General features: G+C 39.7%; 1 protein-coding gene across 1 annotated transcript; it reads left to right on the top strand.

Moving 5' to 3' along the window:
* The first annotated feature begins 4,024 nt into the window (after nt 1-4,024).
* Nucleotides 4,025-21,065, top strand: LOC140104571 (dimethylaniline monooxygenase [N-oxide-forming] 2-like). Its single transcript, XM_072128155.1, has 9 exons — nt 4,025-4,081; nt 5,477-5,612; nt 7,249-7,437; nt 9,246-9,408; nt 14,102-14,244; nt 14,707-14,906; nt 15,981-16,327; nt 16,586-16,658; nt 19,498-21,065. Exons 2-9 carry the CDS (start codon nt 5,481-5,483, stop codon nt 19,925-19,927), a joined length of 1,677 nt encoding a protein of 558 aa, XP_071984256.1. The 5' UTR covers nt 4,025-4,081; nt 5,477-5,480; the 3' UTR covers nt 19,928-21,065.
* The last annotated feature ends 1,099 nt before the right edge of the window (nt 21,066-22,164 follow it).

The following is a 22,164-nucleotide window of genomic DNA, read 5'->3' as shown; positions in this document are numbered from 1 at the left end:
GTTATCTGTCTATACTGGATCACGTTACACCCTCCATATCCTGCAAGAGATTCAGTGTCTAAACCTGGGATCCTTATATTATATTGTAATGTTGGCTCTCATGTCATATTTTATCTCGCTCTCGGGTATAACAGTTCCCTTGCTCTATTTTGTTTTCTTGTGGCTTACTATGTAAAAAAGTTGCCTGATAGATTTAATGAAGCTTATTACATCACATTCAGCATGTTGGTGTTCTGTAGTGTATGGATCTCATTTATACCAGCGTATAACAGCACAAGAGGCAAATACATGACTACAGTACAGATTTTTGCCATCTTATCATCATGCACTGGACTTTTAGGATTTATTTTCTTCCCAAAATGCTTCATTATAATATTCAGACCGGAGTTAAATGTCAAACAATCTCTGTATATTGGAAATTAGAAGCTCCCTGTATCAGTATATACCATTTTCCTTTGAATATGCCATAGACTTTCATTTCTGTTAGTTCATTAAATTTGTCATAGTATTACATTCTAATATTAAACATGTTTTTTAGTTCCATTAGAATATCTAGCTTGAAGTTGTAAATTATTATGATTTATTTCTGAAAATATGCCATTGATAAAATACATTAAAGATAAAAAATATATCTCATGCAGAAAACTTTTCATAGGCTTGTCTGCTATGTTGTCAGTCCAATTTTATAGGTAACCTATCACCACACTAATCCCCCTCTCCCCCCCACAAGCCCACAAACACTACCTTCTGTAATATGCTCGTCCCCTTTACGTGTTTTTCGTATATTTCTAAGTTGCGACATGAATGAAAAATTATCTTTATCCTTTTATATAATGCTGTCAGGTGATCATGTTCTTCCATGTTTTTCTCAACCTTACCTTTCTTCTCCCCTGGATCCCGCTCCCTCTATGCATACCTGCTCCCCTACTTCAGTATGCACCTTCAGTACAGCCACCGCCACTATGTGTTCTACAATGGAAATCTGTCTACCTCTTCATGAGACACTACCGGTCTACACCGGAAATACATTCCCTATGTCAGTGGTGGCAAACCTATGGAAAAGGTGCCAGAGGCGGCTCTCAAAGCCCTTTCTATGGGCACCTAGGCCATCACCCCAGCACAGCAGACAGGACTTAAAGAATTTTCCCTCAGTCCCAAACAACGTGGAAGCAAAGATACTGCTTTCAGTGATATTTTAAAGTGACTTACTTGGCTACTTGGAACTGTAGGAAGAGGGAGAATGTGTAGGCAGGGCCTAATTATCTTTGGAGGACCTCCTGCTGGCCCCATGATTCTCTTTGTACAGAGGGACACTGGAAAGAAGCTACAATGATGAAAATTTTCCCTTCTTCTTTCTACTGTGTTGGTGTCCTCAGGAGGCCAGTATGACTGAACATTGTGGAAGAACAGGCATCAATAAGTTACTGCTTTAATTTTTGGTTGGCACCTCACGATAAATGAGGGTTTGGGGTTGCAGTTTGGTCACTTGGTCACTAAAAGGTTCTCCACCACTGCCCTATGTGCTCCATTATGGAATGCTGCTTTACCCTATCACATCTCCACATTGGAAATCAGCAGGAGGTCTATAATCATGATGGTGGGACTATGATATAGTAGGACTATAATAATAAAATTTTTCATTTTCAGAGCACCTTACCTAAAATACTTTCCTTTTTAAGATTGTGATTACCGGATATGCTTTCCCTCAAGAGAATATCAGATTTTAAACAAACAGCATGGTTAAGATTGTCATTAAGAGGTGAATTGTCTATTTAACTATGGCCACAACTTAGATGGAGCCAATTGAATAAACTGTCAGATGATCTGAGGCACATCAGATTCCCATCTGCAGCAGTGTCAGCCATGTGCCTCTTCGTACGATGTTGTATGAAGTCTCATGCACTGTAAAGTCAGGCTGTTATACTTCAGCTTCACTCGCAGCATGGAGCTCAGGAGGGAAAGGAAGAATGAGTAATTTTTTTTTTTTTTTATTGTGCCTATGTAGGATTCTCATAAAGGGCAACTTGGGGCACTAAACCATTGGTCTATAATGACCTGTGGGTAGATCACAATGTTGTTTTATTCTTTTTCCAGTGAATAATTGTCATATTATGCTATGCTAATAAGGGTTTCCAGGATTTCCAGGATCGGATTGTGGCGTAACTGAGCTGGCTTTCATGCAACACAAATCGGGGGTTGGGCCGTCTGACGATCCGACTGATTTGAACTGAGCACGGGATTTAAGATTCTAATTGTGTGGCAAGACAATGCACTTACATGCAGCAGGAAGAAGAAGGTGAACTCTGGCGGTCCTGAGTGGGGAAGCGACACATGCAAGATATCGGTGCACAATTTTTGTGAATTGCGGCACAGTGCATTATCGGCGGACAATGCACTTTCGTGAACTCCTCGGAACTGGGTAAGTAAATGTGCCCCAATATCTCATGTAATTGTCTGCATTCTCTTTATTTTCCTGTTAGCTGAGAATCACTGAACCTATAAAGGTGCAATATATGCCTAGTCTCAAGCTGCAGTACACAGAATGTCACTTCTCAAGCATAATCTTTTCACTTATGTATCTCCTCAGGGCAGACTAATCATCATATAATTCCCCCAGTATCAATATCATATCATGGCACAGCCTAGGACAAGCCTTGCTCTTTCTTATATTGTGGCCCCTCATCGTCCCCTCAAATTTTGGCCCCACTCATTCTGTTGGTACCCATCTTCTTTCCGACATATTGTGGGCCCCCATCTCCTTCACATACTGTGGGTCCACATATCCCGTTCATATAGTGGCTCCCTCTTATCTCTCACTCATATTGTAGACCCTCACTCCTCCTTATATTGTTGCCCCCTCCGATCTCATCCTCATCCCCATCATTTCATCCCCACCCTCAATGTGTCACTGTATATTGTATATATTGTATATATACCCCTTCATAGTGTAGCCCCCTCAACCCCCATATTGTGGCCCCCTCAACCCCCCATATTGTGGCCTCTCATGCCCCCCTCATATAATGATACTCCCACTCTCCCTCCCATATTCTGTCTCCCTTATTCCCCCCATATTTTGGCCTTTCATGTTCACCTCATATTATGCTACTCTTACCCCCCCCCCCCCTTCATATTATGATCCCTCATTTCCTATCATCCAGTGGACCCCCATCATCTTGGGTATCTGTCTGTTTCTCATCTGCCTGTTTCAACTGTAAAAAAAAAAAAATGACACATACTCACTTTTTCCATTCCCTGGCAGCTCTCATCTTCTTTCTGTCTGATGCTGGCTGACGTGATGAGATCATGACATCGTGCCTGCTGACCTCAGCACACAGATGCAGCAAGTAAGCAGTAAAGGTGCAGAGAACTTATAGCTCTCTGTACCATCAACCTTATTAACGGAACAGAGTTATAAGCACAGTCAGCGGCAGAAGTGGGGGGAGTCCGCTTGAGGGGGGGGACTGAAATGTGTCAGGCGAGTCCTACCCTGGGTGCCTATGAATTGATTATGGCTTAACACAGTGGGGCACATTTACTAAGGGTCCGTGGACTGCATTTCCATTGGGTTTCCAGACTATATCCACATCGCAGGATCTCGGGCGCACTATTTTATTGAATCGTGGCAGACTTCATCCTCGTAGGACAACGCACCTTGGGAATTGTGCTGGGACCGGGTAAGTAAACGAGCCTTATTTACTGTGATATTATAATATGAGTCTAGATGAAAAAAAATACATTTGTCATTGACTTTCTTTGAAATTAATGGCTGTTCATGGTTAATTGCATCTGGATATTACTTTCTTAGAGATTAATAGGAACCAACAAGACCTGATTTTCCTTAGAAATGTATTACCACACACTAGTGATACATCTGTAAAATTATACTGTGTTATGTACTATCTAAGATAAAGGGTTAACATGAAAATCATTCAGATGCCAAAATAAGCACAGATTATGCAATTTCCTTATATGGTAGCAATATAACTTGAAGCTATGAACAAGGGTTACTTATTAGCTTTTATCAGTCTTGTTTTTGCAAGTGAAGTAGATTCCATGCTGTAAAGACTGTCCCAACATCAAGGTACGATACAAAAATTATATCTTAAAATGTCCTCTGTAAGTTGTTTGGAATTATTTATGAAAATGAAATTTTCTTGCTTAATTATATGGTGCACATGTATCTCAGCAGTGCAATATCCAGCAAGAATTAGAACCTCTCTATACCATAGAATATGTAGAAAATGGGGTCACTTATTTTTATTCACAGAATGCATTTCCATATAACTGATTTAGTTCCTGTTTGCTTGAAGTGGAAAACTTTCATGCAATAGTTAGACACTAAAATGTCTCAGTTTAGATGGAAAATCTCTCTCTTTTTAGAGTTTGGCCCAGATTACACAATTAAACTTAAAAGAAAATCTTGTTGTTGAACGTCCAACCACTGGAACCCCAAGCGATCATGAGAAAGAAGGTCATGTCACTGCTAATTGATAGAGCAGAAATAGCCATACACAGCACTCAGCTATCTCTAACACCCTCATCCACTTTAATTTAGATTATTTCCCCACCTAACGCCTAACACCCTAAGTGGGTCTGGAGGTAAACAGAAGGGGGCCATTTTGGGCAGCACCATTAAGGCATTTTTATTCCAGGCCCTAACAGAATAGGACACCATATCCCGATGGTTTTCATCTTAAGCTGGCACATGAAACCCCAGCATATGATTTATTCCCCTGATTCAGCATCACATATTTAACTTATCACTACACCAATAAAGAGTTATAGTAATCAGCAGTTGAACTGCCACCAGTTTATTGTGTCAGACTGGAGTTTTTTGGTCCATCCGATAAAACTATTAAATGGTCTATTTCAATCAACTCCAATGACATAGACAATAGTAGACTCCAAATTGGGATGCACTAGTCTTCCACGGTGTAATATTGGGTTACAATCTGAGCCCACTGGAGGATTCTCTGGTACACTGGTGGGCATGTTCTACACTGACTTCCTTTGAAAATGGTTGTCCCTTCAAGAAAGACAGTTTTCTAATTTACTATCTGCAATTGATCAGCTTAATAACTCAAGATATCTGGGTTGTCTCTATTCAACTCACACATAAAAAATAGTTCTTGATGCATTTTTTAAAAGTTTTTGCACTACCAAATCTAACACATGTTATAGTCTTAACTAGTTATGTCAAAACAAACATGGGATATGCAATGCAGCTACATACATTATGAATCAAGCCCATGTGATAAACCGTGGGACCCAAGGACTATAGATGTAGAAAATTTTTCATACTGCTGTATGCTATATAATATATTTGGCAATATTTTTTTCTTTTTTATCCAACTCCAAATTGAAATTTTAAGGACAAAACCACTTGCCTTAAAAACATCTTTTCTTTTTGGTTCAAATTACATTTACAGTGAGCTCAACTGCGGTAATTTGTTTCTGAAACACTCTTTTTTTACAGCACAATGTCTACAAGGGTGGCTATTATTGGAGCAGGGTGCAGTGGCCTCACAGCAATCAAATGTTGCTTAGAAGAGGGCCTGGAGCCCACATGTTTTGAGCAGAGTGATGGAATTGGAGGACTTTGGAGGTTCACAGTAAGAATATTTAAATCACATTTTCTTCAAATGTTGAAATGTCAAAATCAATTAAAGAAATACTTTTTTTTAACAAAAAAATCTAATAGTAAATTCAACTGAAAAGGTCTTCTATTTTCTAATTAAAACGTTTGTTAGTAATATGTCTTTATTCTGTAGACCCATAGACTTCTATTGCCTTCTGTGATCCCCATCAGTGAAACACAACGGAAAGGTTTCAAAAAATTTTTCCATGGACAATGGGTCCTTGTAAAAAAAAGCCAATGTGAAAACACCCACTAAAAAATTGGCTCAGTAAGGCATCCATGGAAATCCCTGAACCATGGATGTGACTAACAACACCATTGTAAAAGAATAAAATTGTCTACTTTATTGAATAAACTGTTGAATAAAAAATTGATGTTTACCTAAAGGTAATTGAATGTATTTAACATGATTTAAGTGCATATAAATAGACAAGGAAAATCACGGCACTTCGAGGTAGGTGAAAATCAAATATTCTTCTTTTATTTAACAAGACATCATAAATCCATATTCTTCTTTTATTTAACAAGACATCATAAATCCAGTATAACACGTGTGTTATACTGGATTTATGGTGTCTTGTTAAATAAAAGAAGAATATTTGATTTTCACCTACCTCGAAGTGCCGGGATTTTCCTTGTCTATTTATAAGCACCATTTGTCCACGAGCACGAGGCGCAGGTGACTGAGTGCCGAACCATCACAACTAAACATGATTTAAGTGCAGTTAACCTTTCTGGGAAAACTTATATTTTTCTGAAATCCTACAAATTTAAAATATGCACTGCATCATATTTTTTTTATTACTGTGGATTATTCCATGCAGCAAAACTGTGAAATACTAAGGGATTTACACATAACATGATTTACACATAACATGCACATATTTATTTGTCCAAGGGCCCACTGTGGCCCCACAGACTTCTTGTGCAAGAATCCTACTGATCCCTTAACTTCCTTAGACTATTACAAGTGTTTTAAAGGAAACCTACAACTTGAAGTGGCAGGTTTCAGATGGAATTACCGGGCACCAGCTCAGGGTGAGCTGGTGTCGGAGCTTATTCATGTTAGTGTTTTAAACCGCGGTATCGCGGTTTAAAACACTTTTTAAACTTTATAGCCGGCGCAGGCAGGTACACGCTCGGCGGCTACATAGGAAGTGAAGGAGAGCCGCGCGTACCTGCCTGCACCGGCTATAAAGTTCAAAAAGTGTTTTAAACCGCGATACCGCGGTTTAAAACACTAACAAAAATAAGCTCCGGCACCAGCTCACCCTGAGCTGGTGCCCGGTATTTCCGTCTGAAACCTGCCACTTCAAGTGGTAGGTTTCCTTTAATAGCATATGTATAACCACAAGTTGAAAAATAGTTTGCCATGTTATGGGAGCCTGTCCTGGGCATTGTTATGCCATGGAAGAAGGCTCTTACATTGTTATTGCAAAATGACCCTCAGTTGTCTCTATTTACAGCTTTTACTTCTGTGATCAATACTATTTCTGATCCTGGATGTTGCAATAAGATCTTGGCTGTCATAAAAGGGTTAAGCTACACATGAATAAATAATATGCATCAAAGCTGATCAAGTTTTAGCTATTCTATGTCTGCTCTTTTAGGAAACTGTGGAAGAAGATAGAGCAAGTATTTATAAATCAGTATTCACTAATACTTCCAAAGAGATGATGTGCTACAGTGATTTTCCTATGCCGGAAAACTTTCCTGTGTTCCTGCATCATTCCAAGATATTAGAATACCTCCATCTGTATGCAGAACACTTTAACCTCTTTAAATACATAAAATTTCAGGTAATTCACTGAAGGAATTGTAAAGTGTACTATATAGTATGGAATATACGGTATGGAATATTCTATCAATGTCTATGTTAAAAAGTATTTATGGGTTGGGGGCCATTTTTTTGTAGTCCTGATAATTTATCTTTAGGCTTGAAAATCATTAGTGGGACTGCACTCACTATCATCAGTGGTGCCTAGCACTAGGATGTAAGCCTTGTTTTAGAAGATTCACTTACAACTTAAAGGAAATCTACTACCAAAATCAAGCATGATAAAACAGGGGAACTTACTCATAGATCCAAGCACCATGACTGTAGTAATCTTCTTATATTTGTTATCTATGGCCTTCTTAAAATCAACTGTTAAAAGTATGTTGCTTATGAGGCAAAGGGGCTTTGGGGGCAATCCAAGAGCTCCTCCTTGCTGTAGCTTTACAGGTTGTTACACTGGGTCACTCACCCTCCCTCAGCCCTTCTTCCTGCCCCTTCCCTCTGTAATCTCACAGGAGCAGAGGAAGTTCCGGAACACAGTGAGAGGGGGGAAGTGCTCCTGCACAGTGTAACAACCTGTGAAGCTGCAGCATAGAGCACACTAATGAGCCAGAAGGGCTCTGAGGAGCACTACAAGACCCCTTTTAGCTCATTAGCATTAATTTAATAGTTGATTTGGGAAAGAAGGAGACAAATATAAGAAGTCACGTGCCTGAATCTTTGAGTAAGTCCCCTGGTTTGACATGCTTGATTTTGAAGGTAAATTTCCTTTTTCCAGGAATTTTGCAGTGTTCTGGTACCAGTGTTTTTCAGCACTGTTCCCAGCCAGTGGTCAAAGGAGGTTTCCTTGGATACAGTGCCCGAAAACATAAATACTGGAGCTACTTGAAATCTGGCCCCTAGGGGAAAACCTTTCTGACTTGTATTGGCATCCCAAATTAAAATATCCACACAAAATGAATGACATTTACAACTGTAACTTCAATGTCTCTTTTGCTGATGTGTTTGGAGTCATTTATGGGTTACATCCAGATCCTGACCTCTCCTATCGGTTCCTTTCTGAATCCCTTCTTTCAGCAACAAAATCCTCCAATCCAAAATGACTTCCAAGGCACAGACCTTTCCAATGTTACATCATATGGGTAATGCCTGTTTCAACCTCTCTATCAAAAGTGTTCACTGTTACATTTAACAGAATTGTTGCATGTCGGAAAGTCAGGATGAAGGGACCTTTATATTGAATCCCTTTAATGTTACAATACAGATCAAGCTTAAAAAAGTATCTGGGAAATATGCAAATACATTTTCCAGGATGGGACACAAAAACCACCCTAGTAAAAAGCCTCTCATTGAGCCAGACCAGTTCCCAACACTTGACTGAAGAGACGCAACCACGTCGAAATAGCAGTGTCTACTGTTCCTTCTGGAATAGATATACTGGTTTGGCCTTATTCCCACATCATATGATTAGGCTTCCTAAGAGTCATGCTTGATGTTAACCGGGCTGCCGTACAAGGTAGCAAAAGAGGTGCGGTTTTCCTTGTCCCATCCTGGAAAATGTATTTGCATATTTCCCAGATTCCCCTAGTGGAGCATTAATGGCTATAAGTCTCCACATGCCTGCAAGGCAACCTTAATTGGCAAACTCTCTGCAGGGTGAATTTTTACTCCATGACCCTTAAACCGGTTTGAAGCACAACTGATAAGTTTCTGTGTTCCATTATATGTATACTGTGAACATTGGGGAAGGATGCCACCACCATTTTTTTCCCATTGCCTAACTTGATCCAGTAGATACAATAATCCTGTCTTTTTCTTACTTCTATATAGACTAAAGTTTGTAGTTTAAAACAACACCAAGATTTTGCAACTACGGGGAAGTGGAATATTGAAATAGAAAATAAGGGAAAGAAGGATTTGGGTGTTTTTGATGCTGTATTTGTTTGCAATGGACATTATCATGAACCATACTTGCCTTTAGACTCTTTTCCAGGTGAGTGTTACTTTTGTCATAGTGAACAATAAAAAAAAGGTTTACAGGGCAACCATAGTAATAATGTATAATATGTAAACTATAAAATATCTCCTCCCAGAATTTTATAGGTCATGAGGGGAGACACACCTGAAAACTGGGTAGTTCTGTACTGTAATAGAGCTTTGTTATAGCATTGTAATGATACTGCTGTACAGTATAGGTAAGAGCTAAATATCATTCTGAAACATATGTATTTTTCTCTAGTCGTAGTGCTGTGTAATGCAGACCTGGGTAATAAAGCTTTCCAGGCTTTTCACTTCTTTTAGAAGACCAATCCTATCATCCAGACCAGATTTCCTGTAACCAGTTCAATATGTAGGCCCACATTTATTAAAGCTCCTGCATGTTCTTTTCAGTGCAAACTGCTGGCACATGTATTTATCGTCATAAAATTCAGAAAGGGGCGTTCTTGTGCGCAGTAGGACATTGTGCACATTTAACATGCGGTGACCCACAGAACTGTGTCTCATGCCCTGTGTTAAAGGGGCATCAAAAAAAAGTTGGTGCTCTCTGTTGCAGCAATGCAAGGGGTACCAGATTCATGAAGACCGTGCGCTACAAATCAGAAATCTGGCGCCCTTTGTACACTACACAGGAAAACTGCACCTATGTAGCTTGCACTGTTTTTGATAAATGTGGGCCATAGTGTGCATTAAGTTTAAAGGAGAAAATAATACTTGTAGACAAAAATCTTAATAATCAAAGAAACTCAGGATTCTATGCATTTTTAATGTTCTTTATTCAGCACTCACGCAGACATCAGCAAGGGCTTTTTTTTGCGCAAAGTGTGCTTTCTTAACTCTGGGTAACGTCACTCACACGGGAGTGCATGGGTTTATCAAGGTTTATGTATATGGCACTGGGCCATACTTAAGAGTCACCCAATGCACTGATGTCACAGACTTGATCAATTTCACAATGGGCGTATTTTGTCTTCAGTCACTTTCGGACATAGTTATCATCTCCAAACATCTCAGGAATGTTTTCTTTTCAGCCAAATCACTCTGTGACTTGGTCAATAACTCCTTCAGCTCTCTCCCAGGATTGAGGGGAAAGGGAATGAGGGAGCTGATGGAAATGTTGGTTGAGTCCCATATTGACTCACATTTATTAAAGTGTTTGCACCCGTTTCCTGTCAGACTTTTCACTGAAAAGAATGTGCACACTACTTGCACATGTATTTAAGAAGTGTTTGCGCCAGTATTGTGTTGCGGCTGCTCTGTGACCCCCGCACCACAAAATTCTGCACCTATAGGGGCACTTTGGTGCCGATTCGGACTGTGCACCACATTTAATACTGCAACTTGACAGAATTGTGTCACACACTCTACATTAAAGGTGCACCAAAAAAAAGTTGCTGCACACTTCCCAAGCAGTGCAATGGGTGCCAGATTCCTGAAGAACGTGCGCCAGTATTCAATGATGTGGAGCACTTGGTACATTAGTGAGAGAAATTGCACATAGTGGAGTTTGCGCTACTTTTGATAAATGTGGGCCATTGACTGAAGAGAAAACATGCCACTTGTTACTCGGGGAGTTTATTGGCAAGGTGTCTGCTACTCTTTAGAAATTGATTAAATAAAGATAAGAGCTATGGGTTTTTATAGTAAACAGTGAATAGAAAACATTAACAAAACTGCCATGGGAACCTATAATTGGGTTAAATGGTGAAAACCTGATGACAGGTTACCTTTAAGCTTCTTCACAACAAAATTGATAGTGGTTTATTGTATCAATTTCTGCTGACAAGCTCCCTTTAAATATTGAAAACTGTGGCTAGACTAAAGCAGTAAGTTTTAGGGCATATTCAAATTTCCATTACCGTTCCTGCTCATCACAAATTGTTCCTAATTTCTTTGATTTCAACATGTATTCCTAGATTACAGTTTTTAATTTCTGAGACATAGTTACATGGGTGAGATTTCTTGACACTTATGCCCATGTCAGTCCTGTTGTAGATTTGTATTATAAGTGTATTGGCACAGTACGACTGTCCCTGCTCGGTCTTCACCTTGCCCAGCAACACTGATTTTGAGAGAATTGGCATGCAGGATTGAAAAACCATTCAAAAGTTACAGCTTCTTGGCTATGCGTTGGGAATTGCCAATCTTTTATGCCTTGTATGCCAAGGCATTCAAGACCGGATAAAAGCCCCCTATGGTCTATTATAATTTGTTTTGAAGACAAATGACTTCTGTTAAACTCATTGGTCCAAAAAACACAGGAACAGCACACAGTTGGATACCACAAATGGTTGAATCACACATGAGTGCCAAAAAGAAGAAGGTTGTGTACTGTCCCAGAAAATCATTGACAAAACTTGCTAGTTAAGAAAATCTAAATGTATATTCCCTGGGTACCAAATAAATAAATGTACAGTAACTCAGTCAATGTATTGAAAGACATGGGTAAGGCAGCAGCTAAATCTTTTCCCCAGGTAAATTAAAGGGAACTTGTCATCAGAAATTTGCCTAATAAACTAATAGCAGTATGTTGTCCAGCAATGAGCAGCTTCCAGATGATGTTTCTTTCATGTAAGGAAGTACACGTGGTGGAAAACTATGTTAAAAAATGAATGAATTTTATTAGAATCAAAACAGTAAAATCCACACGTAGTGGAGGATCAAGAGGATAAGTGTATCGATACAAAAACCGACAAAGAAGAGGGAAAATTGGGCTATGGTGGTGCGCCCAATCAGGTGTGTGGGGCAGGCGGTCCCTATAAAACCCTAACGGGGTGGTGTCGGGACCTGATGTGCCCTGCTTGAAATGCCTAAACTCGGGGCCACAGCCCTATGCGACTGCCGCCCCGACTGGAACCTCACCCTTCGCTCGGTCACCTAACCCTAAGATGAGTGGGAAGAGGAAGGGGTGTGCCAGGATGCGTGAAGGGGGGGGGGGGAAATAGCCTTACGTCCTAATTGGTCAGAGGTCGAGTGGGTAAGTCCTGAGCGGTCAGAGGACAGTGTTAGAGGCAAGGGGAGATCGTACTGGTTCGTAGGGAGACAGTACTGGTCTAGGTACCCGGATAAGGATAAGAGATAGCGTAGATAGGCAATTCTCCAGGGAGACAAAGTTATTGGAGTTCTTGTAGGTCAGGATTCCCTACATGCCATGTTTCGCCTATATGATATAGGCTCCTCAGGGGAAATGTGACCAGAATTATGGGTGCTTGTCGGGGATCGGGTATCCGGGGTGTGCTTGTATGCACAATGGACCAATTATCTCGTGCAGTTCCACTCACTCCTCGCATCTGGACGCTCCTAATTCAGCGCACCAGCACGACACCACTGTGCCCTCGGGCGGCAGGCAACCAGTGCCTCACCGCATTGACATCAACCTGCCCCAAACCCTCCTAATAAGATAATTGGTCCATTGTGCATACAAGCACACCCCGGATACCCGATCCCCGACAAGCACCCATAATTCTGGTCACATTTCCCCTGAGGAGCCTATATCATATAGGCGAAACATGGCATGTAGGGAATCCTGACCTACAAGAACTCCAATAACTTTGTCTCCCTGGAGAATTGCCTATCTACGCTATCTCTTATCCTTATCCGGGTACCTAGACCAGTACTGTCTCCCTACGAACCAGTACGATCTCCCCTTGCCTCTAACACTGTCCTCTGACCGCTCAGGACTTACCCACTCGACCTCTGACCAATTAGGACGTAAGGCTATTTCCCCCCCCCCCTTCACGCATCCTGGCACACCCCTTCCTCTTCCCACTCATCTTAGGGTTAGGTGACCGAGCGAAGGGTGAGGTTCCAGTCGGGGCGGCAGTCGCATAGGGCTGTGGCCCCGAGTTTAGGCATTTCAAGCAGGGCACATCAGGTCCCGACACCACCCCGTTAGGGTCTTATAGGGACCGCCTGCCCCACACACCTGATTGGGCGCACCACCATAGCCCAATTTTCCCTCTTCTTTGTCGGTTTTTGTATCGATACACTTATCCTCTTGATCCTCCACTACGTGTGGATTTTACTGTTTTGATTCTAATAAAATTCATTCATTTTTTAACATAGTTTTCCACCACGTGTACTTCCTTATATGCTCCACTAGGTGGAAGAGGTTGGGAACACATGTTCACCCACCTATTGTACTCCTGATGTTTCTTTCATGGCCCAGGGTGGTGGCATCATCCAGAAAATAAACTTTGCAGTGAGATGAAAATTGGTTTTCTGAAGTCAAGAGTGTAACACTGAAGTCAAGCTTTCCTAGTCTTAAAATGCCCCCTTCACTTTAATTGATGGCCCTACATCCAGAGACATCATTGACCAGATCTCTTGAAGTCCAGTTCATGATTTCAATCACATGGGAGGTGTTCAGAGGTAAGGAGAGCTTGACTTTAATGTTAAACTCTCCTGCTCCCTGACTTTATGCATCTCACTTACATCTAACTTCAAAGTTACTTATCTGGATGAAGCCACCACCCTGGGCCATGAAAGGAACATGATCAAGAAGCTGTTCAACTGCTTGACAACACACTGGTAGTGGTTTATTAGTCCAGTTTCTGATATCAGGTTGCCTTTAAAGCCAAATCTTCAACTAAGGTCACATAAAGTGCAACTCTGACCAAAAATCAGCTGAACATAACATTACTGATTTCAACTCTTTGTGAGATGTTTTGTTCAATATTTCATTGCAGGTTTAGAAAATTTCAAAGGCCGCTACATTCACAGTCGTTTCTACAAAACATGGGAGGATTATCAAGGGAAAACAGTGGTGGTTGTGGGAACAGGAAATTCAGCTGGAGACATTTCTGTGGAGCTCAGCCATATAGCAAAACAGGTGGCAATATTTCCTTTTATCACTTTTCATATATCCATTAGCCATTTACAGATGCACTCAATTTACATAATACACTCCCACACAGAATTCAATGTTATGACTTCTTAGAATATGTCAAATTGCATTATTTGTCCCAAAAGGAAAACTAATGTATGAACTTTTGGAATTCTCTTTATTAGAATGGCCTTTAATGCTGATTACAATAAGCGTACGGTACCCCAGAAGTCAACCACAGTTGTCCTAATCAAATATCAGTTATAAAAATGGTCTAAACAATGGTCTTCCTTTAGAGTTGTTTGTCTAGAGATGTGCAAATTCTATAACAAAATTACACTGTGAGAAAGACCCAAAGGGGATTGCCACCAAAAATGCAATGTTACAGACTAAACCAGCTTTATCAGTTAAATTTATCTTAAACTTTTCTTGTTACACGTTCTGTACTTACATTTTGTATTAACCTAGGTTTTCCTAAGTACTAGACATGGATCTTGGGTGGTCAGCAGAATTTCCCATGGTGGATATCCCATAGACATGACAATGTCGAGGCGCTATACCATGGGGATGAGAAATTTCCTGCCAAGATACTTGGCTGCTAAGATCAGTGAGAAAGTTATGAGCAGCTGGTTTCACCATACAAACTTAGGCTTGGAACCTAAATTTAGGTAAGTGAAACAATTTACTATGAAGAGTTAAAATGAACACCACAACAAAAGACCAAAATTCTAATATATAAAAAATATATATAAAAAAGAGAAAATTGTGCTCCATTGGTATAATAATAATTGGTATAATAATAGCCCACAAGTGTCCCGATACCCAATGGATGGGACTTTACCTTATTTAGACTAAAAAACAGCCTGTAATAATGTTATGGAGCTAGCACAGAGTCCTAGATCCCAGATCACATTATCCAGTATATGTACATCAGGGTGGAAGCAAAAAATTGGACAGATTGGCACCAACATGTACACAAGTACATTGTTTTATTTATTTCATGAACAAGTAAGCAGTATGCGGCTCTATGTGAGTAAAGTTAAAAAAAAAATTAGATTTTAGACTATTATATAATTTTGTATAATTAACAATGTTTAAAGTAAACATATAATGAGGAAATTGGGCCATTAACTGTGACCAACCTGTCACCTAGGATGGTGACAAGATCGCAATGAAATGCTTCTGTATTCTCAGAGATTCCTCATAATTCAGAAGTCTATAAGGAGTCCTAGAGTGAGAATGGCAAGGTGTCATACTGACCTGTCCCCTCTTGGCTTGAATAATGGATTACACAGCTAATATAACATCTTATAAGCTACCTTGAGCAGCCAATATCCAACATTTGACTTCTAACGCTGTTTTTGACCTTTAAGAAGTCAATAAAGTCAGGATAGGACATTCCAACATAGCCCTTCTTCTTCTCCTCCCATGACTTCTTGCATGTTATTTACATATACATTTACTCTTTTAGAAGGATGTTATTGTGATCTTGTAACCAATGTAATTAAGGCCTTTTGCCCACAAGCGAATGCTCAGCAACCAAAACTGAACTGACATGCCGAGTTCAGTTTTGGCCTCTGAGTGTTTCGGGCTGGACATTCCACCAAGCAGACAATGTGAGTTTGACGCATGAAACTTGCTCATGGGCAATAAGCTTAACAGGTCAGTATTATATTGGTGCCTATATTCTCATGACAGATCACAATTTCATAAATTACTGTTCTTTTTCTTTTCATTGACAGACTAAAACATCCAGTTGTAAATGATTACCTTCCAAGCCAAATACTTCAGGGATCTATCATAGTCAAACCTGGTATTGAGTCATTTACTGATACATCTGTCATCTTTCAAGATGGAACTGTGGCAAATGTGGATGAAGTCATTTTTGCTACAGGATACAGTTCGACATTTCCTTTTCTTGACAATGATATAATCCACCTTAACAACAATGATGTATCCTTATACAAATATGTCTTTCCAATTTATCTGGAAAAGCCAAACCTTGCTTTCCTAGGACTAGTTCAACCCCTTGGAGCAATTATGCCGACTGTTGAAATACAGGCTCGATGGGCAGCCAGAGTTTTTAAAGGTAAGTACTTCTAGAATTTGAGCTCTGGCTTTTTGTCTCTCAAAATGATGGATGGGTGAGATGGCATTTTAGTACATTTTAGATATATATATATATATATATATATATATATATATATAAATGTGAGCTTTTTACGGTGGTTGAGTTATCTTGAACCTGTAAAATCTATAAACAATGGATTAAACATTTTTACGTTTTTGGAGCTTTTTGGTAGGAGATAAACTTTCTTTTCTTTCTTAAATCCTATTTTAACACCAGGTGCTGCTAAACTACCATCGGTCAAAAAGATGGAAAGCCATTGCCTGAAAAGCAAGGACAAGAAGAATAAATGGTATGAGTCATTAACATGTTTTAAGCTACTACTAAGAGCTCAAAACACATAAAAGTGATTTTTTTTTAATTTTAATTAATTATTTTAATTGAATCATATTTTGCATATAGCTGGATTTTTTTTCTTTTTTGTGCTATTTATGCCTCATTTGTTCAGTGTGAATGGAATTGGAATTGGAATTGTGAATAAAAATATGTATGCAGTCTTCCAAAAATCTCTTGCATCACCGATGCAAAAAGATAAGCAATAAATATTTTATCACTATCTGCCCTACTGTTCGGATGCTAATCAGCAAATTCTCTGAGAAAGAATTTGAATGGTTAAGCGTGAATATTGTTGTTCTTTTCACCTCAGCCAGTAGTTTAGATTGTGTATAATAAAACTAAGCTAAATGTTGGTCCACATATTAACACCATCTCATCAACATATTTAACCCATCAAATTCCCCTTGAACATAAATCAATAAACAAATAACCAAATCAGGTCTATGATCCCAAATAAAGATGAGCAGACCTAAATTTTAGGTTCAGTGTCGTCTGTTCGGCAGCTCTGCGAAACCCAGACATATTGCTTGATGAGTTACAGAGCAGCCAATCAGGCAACTTTATACCCCTAGCAACTAGGCATAGCTGAGATTTGCCATGTGGACACCTGGTGGACACACCTGACCAATGGCAGCCATACCTAGTTTCTTGGGACATAAGGCTGCCTGATTGGCTGCTCTGCAACCCATCAACAACATGACTGGGTTACGTGAAGCTGCCAAACAGAGCATGCCGAACCTAAAGGAGGACTATAAAATTCACTCATATGCCACCAATTTATCTTTAATCTGGAAATTTGCCCATATTTTTTTTGGAGGTGGCTGGGATTGTTTGAATTGATCTTAGATGGCGGTGTTTGATTTGATCTTAGAGGGTGTTAAATTTGGTGTATGAGTCTGTTGATCTATAGCAACATTTGCAATTGCAAAACACAGGAGTACTGCACTAAAGTACTGCACTAAATCACTAAAAATCCTTTAAAGACATCTACCACCAGGATTGTAAATCAAGCACACTGACGTACTGGTGTGTGCCCCCTCTGGCTGGATCTGCTCTTATTTAAGCTTCAGATACCCTTGTTTTAAGAAAAAAAAAGAACCTGTGGGGCTCCAGGCTCCATTCACATCTATGTAGTCTGGAGCCCCTTAGGCTCATTTGCACAATTTTAAAAGCTTTTCTTTAAAAAAAAAAACAGGGCATAAGAAGCTTAAAAAAAAGCAGACACCAATATGTCAGTGTGATTGGTTTACAGTACTTGATCCTGGTGGTAGATGTCCTTTTAAGGGGTATTCTGGGAATATGAACTTCTGATGCAAAAAAAACATAATGCTGTAAATAAATGAATACAAAAAAACTTAATGTAATTAATCGCAAATTGGAGCTTAAATAGTTTGCTTTTAGGATTCCGAAAATTTAATGGGCTTTTTAACAGGTAGATATAACAGGCAGATTTATCCCCAAAATCTACAATTCACAATCTACAACTACATCTCCCATGAGCCTTCAATTCTCAGTAAATGCTCCTCCAACTAATAACAACTAATTATTAGCTAATTATTATAAAAACTAATTATTATTATTATTATTATTACTAATTATTATAAACTATTAGCTTTTAATTTAAGCTTATATTTAAGTATGAGTTATGATTATTCTTGGAATACCCCTTTAACTCCTGGAATGCCACTACATCTGACCCGCAGAAAAATTGTTAGGCATGCAATTCCAGACGAAATATACCGTATATACTCGAGTATAAGCTGACCCGAGTATAAGCCGAGACCCCTAATTTTACCACCGAAAACTGGGAAAACCTATTGACTCGAGTATAAGCCGAGGGTGTAGTATACAGCCAACCAGCCCCCATGTAGTATACAGCCAGCCCCCAGTAGTATACAGCTTGCCCCCAGTAGTATACAGCTTGCCCCCAGTAGTATACAGCTTGCCCCCAGTAGTATACAGCCTGCCCCCCAGTAGTATACAGCCTGCCCCCAGTAGTATACAGCTTGTCCAGTTGCAGTATACAGCCTGCCCCCAGTAGTATACAGCTTGCCCCCAGTAGTATACAGCTTGCCCCCCGTAGTATACAGCCTGCCCCCCAGTAGTATACAGCTTGCCCCCAGTAGTATACAGCCTGCCCCCAGTAGTACACAGCACCGCCCCCAATAGTATACAGCTTGTCCCCAGTAGTATACAGCCTGCCCCCATCAGTATACAGTCTGCCCTCAGTAGTATACAGCAGCCCCTATACAGATAAAGAAATAAACTTAATACTCACCCTCCGTTGTCCCGATGTTCGTCGCGGCTTCCGATCCCCATCGCGGCTCCCGCCGGCTTCTTCACTCTTCTCTGGCCGGGAGATTGCGCCGGCCGTCTCACACTGTGATGCCGCGCTGTCGCCGCTGATGACGTCATCCGCCGCGACAGCGTCGCATCACAGTGTGCGACGGCCAGCGCGATCTCCCGGCCAGTGAAGAGTGAAGAAGCCGCCGGGAGCCGCGACAGGGATTGGGAGCCGCAAGGAACATCGGGGACACCGGAGGGTGAGTATTAATGTATTTATTTTTATCATTGACTCGTGTATAAGCCGAGGTGAGGTTTTTCAGCACATTTTTTGTGCTGAAAATCTCGGCTTATACACGAGTATATACGGTACATGTGCACCTATATGTATACACATGCCTTTGTGTTTTTAGATTAAACTTTTGTAAATAGCTGTAAAATGAAAATATACCTGATAATACTGCACATTGTTGTTATCAATACATTAAGTATATTTTTTTTATTATTTTTAGGTTTGGTGTGGGGAGGACTCAAGTTCTGCAAACACATTACATAGATTACATTAATGATATCTCAAGGGAAATTGGAATTCACCCAAACGTAATATATCTTTTCATTAGTGACCCAAGATTGGCATGGCATGTGCTTTTTGGACCATGCACACCGTACCAGCTTCGGCTTAGAGGGCCGGGGAAGTGGAGCGGTGCCAGGAATGCCATTCTTACACAGTGGGATAGAACAATAAAGCCAACCAAGACCCGGATTTTACATGAAAATCCTAAATCATGGTTCAGCCTTAAGACTGTGTTGGTCATCGGTTCTCTGCTAACAGCTTTATGGTGTTCAAGAGCTAGAGCTAATGCTGAACAGAGTGGGTATTTAGCATTGCCTGTCTATGGGACCTCCTGGACCAGGATATTCTCAATGGTTAGAATAAATTAAATTAACCCTTTCATGACCAGGGGTCATTGGTACTTTAATGCCCAGGTCAATTTTTGCAATACTGTCATGAACTTCTTTAAAGAACATCTACCACCAGGATGAAGTATTGCAAACCAAGCACATTTACATGCTGTTGTGTGCCCACTCTGGTAGAATCTGCTTTTCTTTTAACTTCTAGTGCTCTGTTTTTTACATAAAAAGGATTTTAAAATTATGAAAATGAGTCTGAGGGGCTCCAGGTTCCATATATATTAATGGAGCCTTGAGCCTCTCAGACGCATCATAATTTCATAATTTTTAAAGCCTTAAAAAAACAAGTACATAGGCAGCTTAACCCCTTCTGCAATTACATAGACAACTATGTATAACTAAAATGAGTTGCATATAGGTTATATTGATTCTTCATACCTCCAAATCTTTCAAGCATTTTATTTGTACACATGTGTATATGTATTCAGTTACATGGTATGCCATCTTCTATGTACAAATAAGGATTAACTCACATGGTTTGTAGTGGGATATACAGTCTATAGAATGACATATATGTGATACCCTATGTTCTAACGGATTTCTTTATTTTATGTATTATATTTTTTATTACATTTTTTTTATGAATGATCATTAAATATACAATTCTATTATTGTCTTAAGGTGCCAGCTTTCCTATTAGGTTTTTATTTCATATTTTTTTAGCTGTAGTACTATTTGCTGTAACACTGCACACATTGAAATCTATGTTGTGTGTACTAGATCAGATTCCCAAATATGTTGTTGACAAATTTCCAGCCACCATTTCTGAAGTAGCAGGATGAACCCCAAGGTCATATAACCAGAGAAGCGCCATGTGACAGGTGTACCACTGAGGTGTACCATAGATATTCTCCAATGGTGCATGATTCGAGGTGATCAGGTCACCTATTCCGACTTCAATCATGTGAGGAGATAATAAAGTCTATTCTTTCTTGGTTAAAAATGTTGATGGTCTATCCTAAGGATCAGGTTCAGTTGTAAGTTTCAATAGGCCCAATAGGCCCCTGGGCGTGTTCCCTAAAATATTCCTTAGTTTATCATACCAAACAGCCTACTCATGGTTATTTTATATAAGCCCCCCTCACATCCTATGGATTCATTAGCCTTATGTGGGCCCCCTAGCAGCTTTGTGCCCTGGCACTTGCCCAGGTACGCCCAGTGCTGGCATGACCCTGCTAAGGATCCTAAGGCTACGTTCACACGGTGTATATTGATTGCATTTTGAGACGCAATCCAAAGGTTTCACCATTGATCACCTCCTGAGTTAATATTTTGTTGCCATTGCATGAAATACAATGTTGCCTCAACATATGATTACAGGTGAAGCCTTTGGATTCAGTTTCAAGATGCACATACTAGAGCATGAATGGGCTCTAGTAACACCCCAAGAGCCATGCTGGCTCATTAACATAATCATAAAAGTTGATTTTGAAGGAAGGAGGTCATTGATAAGTAATATAAGAATATTACCACAATCCCAGTGCTTGGATCTATGAGTATGTGTCTCTGGTTTATGATGCTTGAATTTGATAGTACAGGCGGTCCCCTACTTAAGAACACCCAACTTACAGACGACCTATAGTTACAAACAGACCTCTGGATGTTACAGCTGTAACAGTTATCAACGGTGTCTGCAATTAAGCTTTATTGTTAATCCTGGTTCTAATGACAATCCAACACTTTTAAAATCCAATTGTCGCAGAGACCAAAAAATTTTGGCCAGGACAACAATTATAAAATACAGTTCCGACCTACATACAAAATCAACTTAAGAACAAACCTGCCTGTATATTTCCTTTAAATTCTAATTTGGTGTTGACTTTGTGCTTGGGTAATTCTTTCCTTTGCCTTTACTTTCCTCATATGTGTTTAAGCATTATAAAAGGGCAATCTCCTGTTTAATATGCTCACAGATTTTCCCTTGGGTAAATCATTAATTTTAACAGTTTTAACATTGTTTGGCTTGACAAGATTTTTTCAGCATTTATTATTTGTCTAAAATTTAGTGGTTTAAAGCACAGTATTTTATTTCAGAAATACCAATATGGTGATCACAGTGTTTTTGAGGGAAAAAAAGTAAGACGCTAGTAAAAAAGATTTTTAAAAATGCACAAAATAAAGTAAAGAAAAAAAATCGGAAAAAAAAGTTTGGAACAGAATTACAATAAAACGATTATACTGTGTGCGATAGCTGAATAGAGTTTCAC

This window comes from Engystomops pustulosus, chromosome 10 (genome assembly GCF_040894005.1).
Source record: "Engystomops pustulosus chromosome 10, aEngPut4.maternal, whole genome shotgun sequence".
NCBI classification, from domain to species: domain Eukaryota; kingdom Metazoa; phylum Chordata; class Amphibia; order Anura; family Leptodactylidae; genus Engystomops; species Engystomops pustulosus.
Note: the sequence above shows the minus strand (reverse complement) of the source record. Positions and strands in the feature narration are given on the sequence as shown.